Source organism: Capsicum annuum, chromosome 9 (genome assembly GCF_002878395.1).
Source record: "Capsicum annuum cultivar UCD-10X-F1 chromosome 9, UCD10Xv1.1, whole genome shotgun sequence".
Lineage (NCBI taxonomy): Eukaryota > Viridiplantae > Streptophyta > Magnoliopsida > Solanales > Solanaceae > Capsicum > Capsicum annuum.
The window spans coordinates 218,587,225-218,600,858 of NC_061119.1; the positions used below are offsets into that span (position 1 = coordinate 218,587,225).

Genomic DNA, 13,634 nt, shown 5'->3' on the forward strand with positions numbered 1-13,634 from the left:
ACTTTTGTCGTTGTTATCTTGTGTAGTGGACTGTTTTGGGTCCTTAAGTGAATCCGAAACTTGTGTTATTGTTGTTCATCTTGTTCATTACATTTTGTAGCTATTTTTTGGTGATATATACATCATTATATCTTGTATTCTTCTTGTTGATAGCGAATCCGAGAGTGATCTCCAGAAAGGTCCTCGGATCCTTAAGATTTGCGAACTGTTTTGAAGTTGTTTCGTGTTTCTCTTGTCTTTATTGTATCATAGCTAGTCTTTAAAGTAAAGAGATTACCCAAATTTACCCCAACTATGTCTCTTCTTGTTGTACACTGCAATAGAATACAAAGCTCTGTTTTACAATGTACATATATGTGTTTGTATGTTATTGGATAATCTTAGTGCCTACAATACAAAGCTAGTGCTTTTTATCTCAATGTTGATTTTGTTTAATGTGTTTGTTCTGATTTTTAAGAGTTTATAGTGTCATTTGTCCATCACTGTACAAATATTTCATGAGAAATTGTTCAATGTAATATTCTTTTCTATGGGTTAAAAAAAGAAGTTTATTCTAGAGATGGTTTGAGTAGGCTAGTCAATAACCGAAAAAAACAAAAAAAACGAACCAAATCGACAAGAACCAAACCGATGGTTATTTCCTTTTTGTGGTTTGATTTGATTTTAGAAATTCAAAAACCGACTAAATTGGTTTTGGTTATGACTTTATCCGCTAACCGATCCAAACCGACCCATGAACACCCCTACCGATGGTTTGAAACGTGTGAGGTTCAATTTATTTGGTGTTGTTTTTGGGTGTTATGGGTTAATGTTCCTTTTTGTTTTTTAAAAAAATTAATAGTAGTGGGTGTTACAGTATTGTGTGTATATCGTTATAAGGGTGGAAAAAACGCATATGTTAGATAGGTGTCTCTTAAATTTTAATTGAGACTGAGTCGGGTAGTGAGTTTATTGGGTCGGGTAGTGGGTTTGAATTAATTATTTAAAGAAACAAACTCGAACTATGATAAATAGTACGTATATACCCTCTGTCATGCTTTGGATACATATATGCCCCTACCGTTAGTATGAGGGGCATATATGTACTATTTCATTAACGGTAGGGGCATATATGTATTCAAAGTATAATGACGGGTATATGCGTAGCATTTATCATAATTTGAAGTTATATTCATTCCTTTGCCGTTCTATTTATTAATATAATTTGATGAATGAAAATTTATCATTATTTTCATCTTTCAGTTATCGATAACTAGAAATAGATATCGAACTTCTAAATGTCGCTCCGCGAGAGTTCAATTTTGATTCGATTTGAAAAAAATAATTTTCGGTGGTCCTTGTGGTCCATGTAACTATATATTTAAAGGATTTAGTTGTGCATTAAATACAATAAATCATGCATACAACATAATAACATATTCGATATATTTTTACACGATGCGATTTACGGAGAGTAGAGGATACATAGTCCCTATCACTGTCTCGGAGGTGTGTGTTTAATGCAATAAATTTTGCATGTGATCGAGGATTGCTATTTTACAAAATCTTGAATAAGTCGATGAATATAATAATTATAGAAGTTATAATCGATGTTATTTTTTTTTTTAATAAAGAAGAGCAATAATGTATAGCAACAACAATAATGATGAAGATAAGAGCAAAGTACAAGTATGGGCAAAATTAAAATCAATTATTTTTAGTGTGTGACATGTCCTTTTCTGATTAAACAGTTCAGTATTCCAAGTACTTCACTAAATTAATTCAAATTTGTATCGTGTATCGAGTAGAGTAGATATATTGAAATTATAAATGCTCCTCATCAAAATATTATTCATTTCTAACATTATTATATTAATAAAAATATTGTTTGTTTTCTTTAATTCGAGATCTCCTATTAAAAGTGGGGGAATTTCGATCATCCGCAACACTCCTTGATGATATTTTATTGAGGCATGAATAGAACTCGTCGTTTATTAGATAAATATATGTTGAGAAACGTCTAAACGATTATTACATTCAGTGGTAGATTAGAGAGAATTGGGAATTTTTCGAAATTAACTTTGCAGGTTCACGGGAACGTAATAACTTGTGCTCAAACCTGTATGTGTATAAATTATTCACTAAATATTCGACCGTAAATCAGTTATTATTGTCAAAACTCATTCCATTTTTTCTTTTTTATAAATTGAAGCGACAAAGGGATGAATCTTAATAGATCGTAATAGTAAGAACACTCTGCCACTTAAGATACTACGAAGTCTATAATATCACAAGCATGGGCGAATTCAAAATTTAGACAATGTGTGTTCTGAATTTAAAGAGAGATATTAAAGTATTTCCAATATATCATAAAAATTTAGGCAATACTTATAGCAAGCATTGAATATCCCAAGAAGAGCTGAGGTTTATTGGAAAAAGCCTTTCAATCTATCAAGATAGGGATAAGATTTGCATACACTTTACTCTCTCCAGAATACACTTGTGTAATTGCACAGAGTATAGAAGGTAAATTCATGAGAAGAATAGTTTTATGATCATTGAATGTTGGGAAGAAGCGCTGAGGACTGTGTACAGTCTACCTTTTCTAGAATACATTGAGTTATTACGCTGAGTACGTTGTTGTTGTTTGGATGTAATGGTGGGGCCTTTTCTTTGACACCAACTAAACAGGTGGTGAAGACAAATCTCTCACCATCTTTCTCAGTTTTCTGATAGAACCAAAGCTTCAGACCAAGAGACATTCTCAGGTAGACAGTTTTCTAAGCGACATAAAAATCTCAAAAGTAATTTAACTGAGGTTTCCTTGGATTAGACCAAGATTGACCCGCTGAGTACAAAAGCAGAAGGGAGCTTGATTACAAGATCCACCCCTCGAACAAAGGAGGAAAGTCGGCCTTAGTGATCTAATAATACCAAGTGGAAGGGTTGTCGCTCAACGGTTTGATGTACTCAAAAACAATTGTAAAAGCAAGTTAATCCTTTCCAGCATGGAGAAGAAGCAAAAGAATGACCAAATTGAAACCAAGACCAACCGGTTCATATATTCACGATCAAGAAATAATGGATTCTCTTTCCGATAGGAAGGCTTCGTCTATAACTGATCATGGATGCTGTAAGATCACACACTAATGGAAGAGGCGAGGTTGCTATCGGTTTATAAGAGTAAATCGAAATCTGAAAGATAAGAGAGTTGGGGGCATGTGCAATAGTTATCGTACAATCTCTCGATAGCTTTAATGCCTATAATTTGAGAGACTAGAAAAGCCCTCTCTCGAATTCAAAAATGTAACACAAATGACTCTTAACCTCCGGGATGTTCACCTCTACGGTAACGGTATGGACTGCGCACACTTACCCTCCCCAGACCCCACTTGATGGGAATATACTGAGTACATATGTTGTTGTTGTTGTTTAATCTCCGGGATGCCAGCAAGATAGGCAGCTCTAAGGTTTTCTATATTCGCCGGAAGGCAGGCTCGACGCAGAGATGATATTCAATAGGGTGCATAGCAAAGAATAAAGGCAATCATAGACACAAAGATGATATGTACTAGCAGAATAACCAGTTTAAGAGAAGAACAGAAATTCATCACATACTCTTTGAGATTAAAATTTGTGTATATTACATCTGTGTTAGTATCTAATACATGCAAAACATGTAGAATATCGAACGCTAAAAGGAAAAAAAAAAAAAAAAAAAACGAAAATAGTGTAGTGTATAATAAGCAAATACGTTCAAGGGGCTCGTAAACAACTGTTAAACTACTTGGCTACTTGTTCTAAGATTGGAATTTTGTTCCAGGTATCTTCGAGTCCACTAATTTGCAATGGAGGCAATGAGAAAGCACTAACCGTTGAGCTCTTGCTCCGAATCTCTTTTAAAGCTCGTAAAGCGGATATGGTGCTCTTCATGTATAAGCTTTCGATATACTCTATCTCCATCAGCTCCTTGGGGGCTCTCAGTAGACCCGCCCTTTTGTTGTTGTTGCTGGTGGAAGTTTCATTTCCGTCAGGAATATGCGAGGCGTCAATGACGGGGAATAGACGGTCGATCAAATTCTCACATTCCTTCACAAGCTTGTAAAGCAAATCAGTAGTGAAGAAAGGTTGTTGCAAGACCTTCTGAATGAAAGGCAACCGAAGAAGAGCACCGGTTCTTTTGTCGTACTTCTTGAGTATCTTCACGAGCCCTATAAGAAAAAATGGTAAAGGATCAGAATGGATTATCACCCCGAAAGCGAATCCAGGAATTAAACTTGATAAGTTCGACCTTTAAGGTTTTTAGCACTGAAATTATAATCGGTTTTCACATATAGTATCTATAGACCACATTGAAAGTACTTGGGATGAACCCATTGCCAAAGAGCTACATCCGCCAATGCTCCTCGCTACCTATGAGATTATAAAGTGACTTATGATGCCACCGTCTCGGTGCACAATAATCAGACAATCACTGTAGATACAAACGTACAACAAAAGCCTGAAATGTTAAGTCTTGCGCATTTACAGAGACTTTTCAGAGGCGCCCGTAAAATTCTGAGGTATAACTAATTTTCACATTCAAAGAAAGAACTCGAAATTACCAGTATAGTTGAGGGCACTGTAATTTTCCAGCAAAACCATCTCCCCATGGAAGTCTACTATCTCCCTGCGAATCTTAATGATCTCATCATTACGATCTTTCGCCTTTGCCACTCTATCTTGCAACTCCTGTTACCAATTCGTAAGACATGTCAACTACAGGATCAAAATTTAACAAGACAAGCATAATCATTTTTTATTTCTTGAGAAGTAACGATTTTTTTCCTCCTTATTGGAAACAACTAGATGCATAACCAATTAGTTAATGTGAAGTACATCTGTGGCCAATGATTTCTTTGTATCCCAGCACAACTATGGCATCAAGATTTTGCTTCTAACTACATCAAAAGATATACTATGGCATATCTATGGTCAAATAATGGATGCAGATAAAAACGTTTGTTACACCGTGTTACAACAAATTCATACACGATAGTGCAAACCTGAAAAACAACGAGGAAATACCTAACAGAACAATTGAAGCTTGCATAAAGCATATACACACAATTCAGCGAGGACATGGAACCTCTTCCCTTAAAGTCAATTATGTGTGTGTAAAAGAATCTTAAAGTCACAGATACAAGCAGATAAGCACGCAGTGGCCGGTCTAAAGCATAATATAGACATAATCTACATTTGACCGTGAACACAGTTATTATTGTATATTAACTCAAGGTCAACTGTAGGAGCTTGTAAACTTCAAATTCTGGACCCGACTTTGTAAGCACTAAGCACGCTGCTACATAAATCCAACAAAGCCGGGATCTTTTTACTACTCTACCTCTATTCACAAGTTGAATTACATGAGCTTATTGATTTGCGGGATTCCTTTCCTTTATGTTTGTTCTTTAATTACGCAACTAGTATTGCTATATGCTTTTCTACATCACAGCGTTTGGTTCTAATTAGTACAGTTAAAAGCAAATTATTCCATTACTTTATTCTCTCCCTGCAACATACAACTGCAGTAATATACTATAGATCAATATCTGAGTGATCTCTTTATCCGTTAAACATCAAAACATAAAAAAACACATATCAACAAGTTTCACACGGAGCTGTATATCACCAAAATCGAAACAGTAATAACTTTACTCAAGAGATATCGGTCAAAAACACAAGTTTCACACGGAGATGTATATCACCAAAATAGAAACAGTAATGCCTTTACTCAAGAGATATCGATCAAAAACACACCTGAAGTATCATTTTCTAAACAACAGATACTAACTAACAGAACAATACAATCAATCTACCGGAAACAAACAACACAAAAAACAAATATCAACAAAAATCGATGAACAAGAAACTACAAGCTTAGCGCTACGACTAAATTAAATTTACCTTTAATGTACTTTTATGAATGGGTTAATGCAGTTATCACAAACAATTTTGACTTCCTTCAAGGTTTACAACGGCAAACTGTGTTGTTCTACTCCCTCTACTCACTCCGTCTCAATTTATATGGCACAATTTGAATTTCGAATTTCTAAACTTGACTATAAATTCTGACATAAAAGCTTTAGTTTTTCTGATATAAAATTTATATATTTGAAAACTATGTAAAAAGTACTATAAATAATTATAATTAACAACTTAAAATATTTAATATGAAGGTCTATCGAAACCGTCTCTCTACTTCTAAGCTAGGATAAAGGTTTGCTTACAATCTAGTCTATCCTCTCCAGACCATACCTTATATATTTGAAAACTAGGCAAACGTTACGATATATCACAATAATTAACCAGTTTTGAAGTCGAATGATGTATAAGAAACAATCTCTCTATCTCTGAGATAGAGATTAAGGTTTGCATACGCTCTGTCCTATATATTTGTAAACTACTTAAAAAGTACTCTAAATCACAATAATTAACAAATTAAAATATCAAAGTCGGGGGTCTATCATAAAAATAAAGTCTTGCATTCACTCTGTCCCAAATATTTGTAGACTACTTAAAAAACTACTCTAAATCACAACAATTAACAACTTAAAATTTCTAAGTCGAGGGTCTATCAGAAAAAATAAAGTCTTGCATTCACTCTGTCCTATATATTTGTAAATTACTTAAAAAGTACTCTAAATCACACTAATTAACAACTTAAAATAACTAAGTCGAGGGTCTATCAGGAAAATAAAAATCTTGCATTCACCCTGTCCTATATATTTGTAAACTACTTAAAAACTACTTTAAATCACAACAATTAACAACTTAAAATACCTAAGTAAAAAAATAAAGTCCGCATACACTCTACTTCGTACAATCTATTCTCCTCATACTCCATTTTATGGGATTATACTGAATATATATATTGATATTATTTTTATTTTTATAATATTTAAAAGCTATATAAAAAAAATTCAATAAAAAAATCTAATTGACTCTCGAAATTACAAGTACGACAACAGGCAATAAGCTCAAGACACAAAATCTATAATTTATAATCTATAAGCTATAATCTATTAAAAGTGTGAACGGACTTAAAAATATTGTTTAAATTTTGTCATTCATTAAAAGTTTTGCTTCAGATAAAATCATCTTTTTATTATTTTTTCTAATATTTAAGAATTGAAAACTAATTAAATATATTTATGTAAAAAATTCTAGAAAAAGACAAAATCAAAGTACATTAGACAAAAATAGGTAATAACGAAACAATAAATACTAACTTACAGAACAATACAATCAAAATACTCCAAACAAATAACAAATATCAACAAACAAAAATCAAGGTACAAGCACTATGATTAAATTAAAGTTACCTTTAATGTAATGATATATTCTTCTTCTTTCTCAACAAAAAAGGAATTAAATTTCTCCAATTCATCTTCCAACAAATTCACAAACTCAACTTCAGCACCCGTCATAGTGTCCTTCTCTGTAGTATCTCCAATAGCATATTTCATCTTCTTATTAGCTCTAACGTCGCCGGAATCTGATGATTTCTTCGGCTCAATTAGCTTTAATTTCTTCTTCAAATCTTTGTATGATAAGAATTTGTCTCGCCATTCAGGTAATGTTTCTTCTATTTGATTGCTTAAGCTTTTTCCAAACTTCATTTGTTCAAATATAGAGGGAATCACACACAAAAAAGTGTGACTTTGAGAGAAATCACACACAGTGAACGTGTGATTTGAGAAAAAATACGCAGAGTAACACACACTGAATTGAAGTGTGATTTGAGAAAAAACACACAGTGAAGGTGTGATTTTGAGAGAAATTATACACAGTAACACACAGTGAAGGTGTGATTTTGAGGAAAATTACACGCAGAGAAAGTGTGATTTTGAGGAAAACTACACACGGTAACACATAGTGAAGGTGTGATTTTGAGAGAAATTACACACAGTGAAGGTGTGATTTGAGAAAAAATGAGGGGAACATATGAATTTGAGAGGTTGATATAATGGTGTTTTGTATGTGTGGAGTGAAAAAAAAGAGGGAGAATATTGAGTGAGTTGGGGGTTTAGTTGGGAATATTCTCTTCTTGTGCTTCTTTCCTTTTTTATTTTTTAAAATACTATTATTATTATTAAAATATTATTCACTTTTGCCACTTCAATAGATCTTCACAAATTAAAAGCGCTGCTTCGACCTTAACTATCAAGCTATGTGATGAAAATTTCCTCGATCAATTGTCATTCAACAGCTCAAAATATTTCGACCGAAGAATTATGATCCATCAAAGAAAAGAAAAGGAAAAAATATATCGCGATGCACCTCTCTTTGGTTAAGCTCCGGGAGATGCTTAAGTTGACTTTCTTTAGAAGCCACATCGATAATATATCGTTCTAGATTTCACTTGTGGTATAGTATTGGTTATGTTCTTGTGTCTATATCGTATTGTTAAATTCATTGTATTGTATCATTTTAGACTTTACCCATGAGATATGTTGTTTTATATCTCAATTCATTGTCGTGTCATAATGAAAAACCTCATTTTATGTAACAAATCACGTGAGATGTATATGTTATATTTGTAAAATCATGTGAGATTTATCATGTTAAATGCGTGTATTTATTTAATTTTATAATAGTTTAATTGTATATTTATGTATACTTAAAATAATATATTACAATATAATGATATAAGTTATTTGAGCTAAGAATTTATTGGAAACAATAATTGTATTATCAGGACATAGGGCTAAAATTTTGCATAGCTTTTATCCTAAACTCTATAAGTTATTGTTACAATTGTTTGATATAATGTAATAGAATATAATAGTAATAAGTTATTAAATAATATGTTATAGGCGCCCTAACTATTAATGTTTGTGATTTGGTTTATACATATTTTTCCTTTAACTTATCCACTCATAAAAACCTCATTTTTATCTTTTTTATCTTTAAATATATTTTGAGCAATTTAGAAAATTCAAATATAACTCTTGTTATCACTAAAAGAATATTTTTGACCCTTTTAAGATAAAAGGTAAAATATGTGGAGAATATTATGAATGAGGGTGATGAATGGAATCAATATGAATTACAGTGAAATAGTAGTAATCCTCTACTTTTAACTAAAAAATTCATATTCTAATTCGAGTATGGAAATTTTTTTTATTGGCCACTCTATAAAATTGATATCAAACATTGAACCCTTTAAATTAGTCCGTATTTTTATTTCTAAATCTTTCAATGAAAATTCTGACTCCATATCTGTCCACCGAATATAAGGGGGTATAGTTGAGAATATTCTTTTATGGTGCCATTTTATTTGATATCTAGAAGAGGATATCTTTTGGTTTATGCTTTATATATTCTTTTTTTTATTTCAACAGGTAGGCTATTGGTGGGGCCCTTTGGATTTTGTATATAGTGACGTGGCAGTTAGTTAACAGTTTGAGCTGGTGAGCTATATTGCTTATCATATTCTATCTTAGATACTCCTTTCATTTCAATAATATAAAAATAATATTAATAGTATATAATAAATTAAATGTATATGTATTGTATCATATTATATATTTCTTTTAAATAAGTTGGGTTGAGGATTTCATATGCCTTTTTTTCATTTATCATTTAAACAAATGGCTTAAAAACAGCTGCAGAAGTCAAGCCATATTAACTATTCTCCATAAATTTTTATGTAATAATTATAAGAAAAATGGTATAATTCCAAGTCTTTAGGAATATGCGTTTAGCTTATATTAAAAAATAAATAAAATTTCCACAAAAGGACAAAAAATAAATTCAACAATGGACCAACTTTTCTATTTTAAGGGGTAAAATTAGAATTCTATGTAACAAAATATTAATTAATACTAATCTTTTTTCTTCCTCTTTTTTCATTAGTTCCTTTTTATCACTTGTTCCATACATGTATTAACGTATTTTTTCATAAGGCGCATCTAAGAGGGAAATATGTTAATTTCTAACAGATTTTTTTTTTTGATTGTTCAATATTTATATTTACGTTCTCATCAATTTAATTTTTATGAGGCTCATCTAAAAGAAAAACATTCTCCAATAGATTTCGTTTTTCAATTGTTCGGTATTTGTATTGACATTCTCACTAGTTCAATTTTTTTCATGAGGCGCATCTAAGAGAGAAACATTCTTTAATAGGTTTTTTTTTGTCGATTGTTCGATATTTATATTGACGTTCTCATTGGTTTAATTTTTTCACAAGACGCATCTAAGAGAGAAATATTCTCTAATAAATTTCTTTTTTTGATTGTTAATTGATACTTGTGTTGATATTCTCACCAGTTCAATTTTCTCACGAGGCGTATCTAAAAGAAAAACATTCTCTAACAGATTTCTTTTTTGGTTGTTCGATATTTGTATTGACGTTCTCACCAATTCAATTTTTTCATAAGGCGCATCTTAGAGAGAAACATTCTCTAATAGATTTCTTTTTTTGGTTGTTCGATACTTATATTGATGTTCACATCAGTTCAATTTTTTCATGAAACGCATTTAAGAGAGAAATATTCTCTAACAGATTTCTTTTTTCAGTTGTTCGATACTTGTATTGATGTTCTCACCAATCGATGTTCGTACTAGTTCAATTTTTTCATGAGGCTCATCTAAGAGAGAAATATTCTCTAACATATTTAATTTTTGGTTATTCGATACTTGTATTGACGTTTTCATCAGTTTAATTTTTCCATGAGGCGCATTTAAGAGAGATATATTCTCTAACAGATTTCTTTTTTTAGTTGTTCGATACATGTATTGATGCTCTCACCAATCGATGTTCGCACCAATTCAATTTTTTCATGAGGCGCATATAAGAGAGAAATATTCTCTACCAGATTTTATTTTATTTTTTAGTTGTTCGATACTTATATTGATGTTCACATCAGTTCACTTCAATTTTTCCACGAGACACAGTTAAGTGAGAAACATTCTCTAACAGATTGTTTAAAAAAAATTATTTATTCTATCACAATCCTCGTTGATAACATTATTTTTTCCATTATTCATTAGTTAATGTTATTGACTATTCCCTTTTGACATTTTAACACTTTAAGAAAGGATGAGATTCGAATCAATTAGAGTATATGCTAAAAAAAAAAAAAAAAAAAAAAAAAAAAAAAAAGCATAATCCAAAGTTTTGGTATTATCCTAAATTCCTTTTTACAAAGTTTATATTATTTCTTATAGATATTTGGTTAAATTACTATTTATGCCAAGACAAGTGGGGTGTAGCTCGATTGGTGAGCAACCTAATTCGTTAAATGATAATACACGTGTTTTAAAGGTGAACCTTAAAGAGTATTATTTATAATAATCGATTATTTTATTTGATCTGAAGAACAGGTAAAAATAGAATGAGATATTAATATTTATGGAATGATTAAGGAACTCAGTTTCACTTCAAGACTGACGGTTTATTCCTTAATATTGAATAACGAACAGGTAAAAGTAGAATCAGGTAAAAGTCGAATCAGATATTAATATCTATGAAATAATTAAAGAATTCTTTTTTACTTCAAGACTGACAGTTTATTCCTTAATATTGAATAGATTATTATACTTAGATTACTTACTTTAATTAAAAGAAATAGATTATTACCAACATTTATCAATTAAATTCATGTAAAGTTTAATATAAACGTTGTTTAATACTATTATACCAAATGCTATCTTACTTGTACAACATTTATTTTTTCTTGTAAATGACCCCTCAAATTCAATTATCAAATGATGGAGTGTTTTCTTTTAAATGTTGACTCTTATGAATGTGACCATGAAATATTCTGATGGAATGCTAAGTACTTCTTTATTTTTAATCAGATGTTTTAAATTTGAGTCTTGAATGTGGAATCATTTATTTATAAGGAGCGATTTATTTCTCAAAGTGGACTTTTCGATGAAAATCTTTAGTCTAACCTCAAAATAGATACTAAACTTAGAACGAAAACAGAAACAAACAAAAGAAACAAAGATTATTGTGAATGTGACTCTAAAATATGATCACTAGATCAAAAACACATGCTGAGCTATGTTATAGACAAAAGAAAAGTTGCTTAATGAGTTGTAGATGGATACAAGTCATAGAAACTAAATAAACAAAAAATTGGCTTGTTGTATTAATGCAATACTTCTATGCTTCAACATCATCAAGTTTGATTAGTTAAGACAACAAAAGCAAACAAAAGAGGTGGGAGTGGGGAGTGGGGAGTGGGGGCCAGTGGCGAAAGCCAGGATTTTCATTGAGGAAGTTCAGAAGTATATATACGAACCAGTCGAAGGGGTTCAACATCTACTATATATGCATAAAACTATTTTTAACCATGTAAAAATAATATAAAAACAATATAATTTTCCGTCGAAGAGAGTTCTGATAAACCCTCCAAAGCAAAACTGACTCCGTCACTGAGTGAGGGTGGGGTGGGAGGGGGGTCGGGTAGGGTTGCGCTTGGATTAAAATAGCGCTTTTGAAATATGAGTAGGACTCCTAAGTGGCGTATTCATGGAAGCAAACCCAAGGAAGGGTGGGGTGCAATGGCGGAGCCACATTGAATTCAGGGGGTTCATCCGAATCCCCTTCGTCATAACATTATACTATTTTTATATAATCAAAAATATTTTTATGTATATATAGTAGATGTTGGACCCCCCTTCGACTAGTTCGTATATTTACTTCTGAACCCCTCAATGAAAATTTTGTCTCCGCCACTGATGGGGTGTGGACAATTATATATATTAGCTAGTTATGGATTTGGCTTCATTGTTGATGTTAAAAAGGCCGACAAAAGGTGTATGTCAGCTAAAAAGATTGTCAAAAATACGCTAAAATTTAGTTCAAGGGAGTAATAGGACCCCCGTGAGTTGAAGTGTATCGTACCAAATTTGATCATACTTTAGGAGTACTAGATTCTTTACTCTAAAATTTAAGAAAGGACTAAACATTCAGACGAATCTAATAACTTCTGCGTAAACTTTATATTTGTATTTAAAAATTTAGTAAATGTATTATTAACTTGCAAACCACGTACAAATGGATAGTTGCTTTGAGGTCGTTATCTAACCTTAATATTCAGAATCCTCGATTAAACTTCAAATCTCAATTCCGTCTTTTAAACCACAAGTTGGATTAGATTAATGAAATTTTATGTTTTATCCATCTGGCATGTTCTTTAAGTAGTCGTTTGGCCATGAAAACTAAAATTTTTTCGAGTTAGGAGTTGAAGTTGGAGTTGAAGTTGTTTGGCCATGCTTTTTTGAATTCTTTTTTTTACTTTTGAAAAAACTTTTTTAAATATGATTTTATGCCCCAACTTTTACAAATTATCAAAATTTACCTACTAACGGAAAAAGAACACAATTAGACACTTTTATAAAAATAATTACATATACATGGTTGTATTTAATGAATTTCAATTTTGACATATATAATATTTACATTAATAGCCGTTTTCTCATACTTAAAAATTTTAAATATGAATGTTATATTAACAGATCACTGCTTCCTATTTTTTAGATAACAAATATTATCTTTCGAACAAATTTATTTTCTTAGGAATTTATCTAATTTATTTATTTTATTTTTCGTTCCTAAAAAATAGGAAATGATGAGTTGTTATTAAATTTTAGGG

General features: G+C 31.3%; 1 protein-coding gene across 1 annotated transcript; it reads right to left on the minus strand.

The window, feature by feature from the left end:
* Positions 1-3,566: 3,566 nt before the first annotated feature.
* Positions 3,567-8,284, minus strand: LOC107840775 (SPX domain-containing protein 1). Its single transcript, XM_016684677.2, has 3 exons — positions 7,344-8,284; positions 4,584-4,710; positions 3,567-4,190 (listed from the first exon to the last, which is right to left on the minus strand). Exons 1-3 carry the CDS (start codon positions 7,638-7,640, stop codon positions 3,763-3,765), a joined length of 852 nt encoding a protein of 283 aa, XP_016540163.1. The 5' UTR covers positions 7,641-8,284; the 3' UTR covers positions 3,567-3,762.
* Between the last annotated feature and the right edge of the window lie 5,350 nt (positions 8,285-13,634).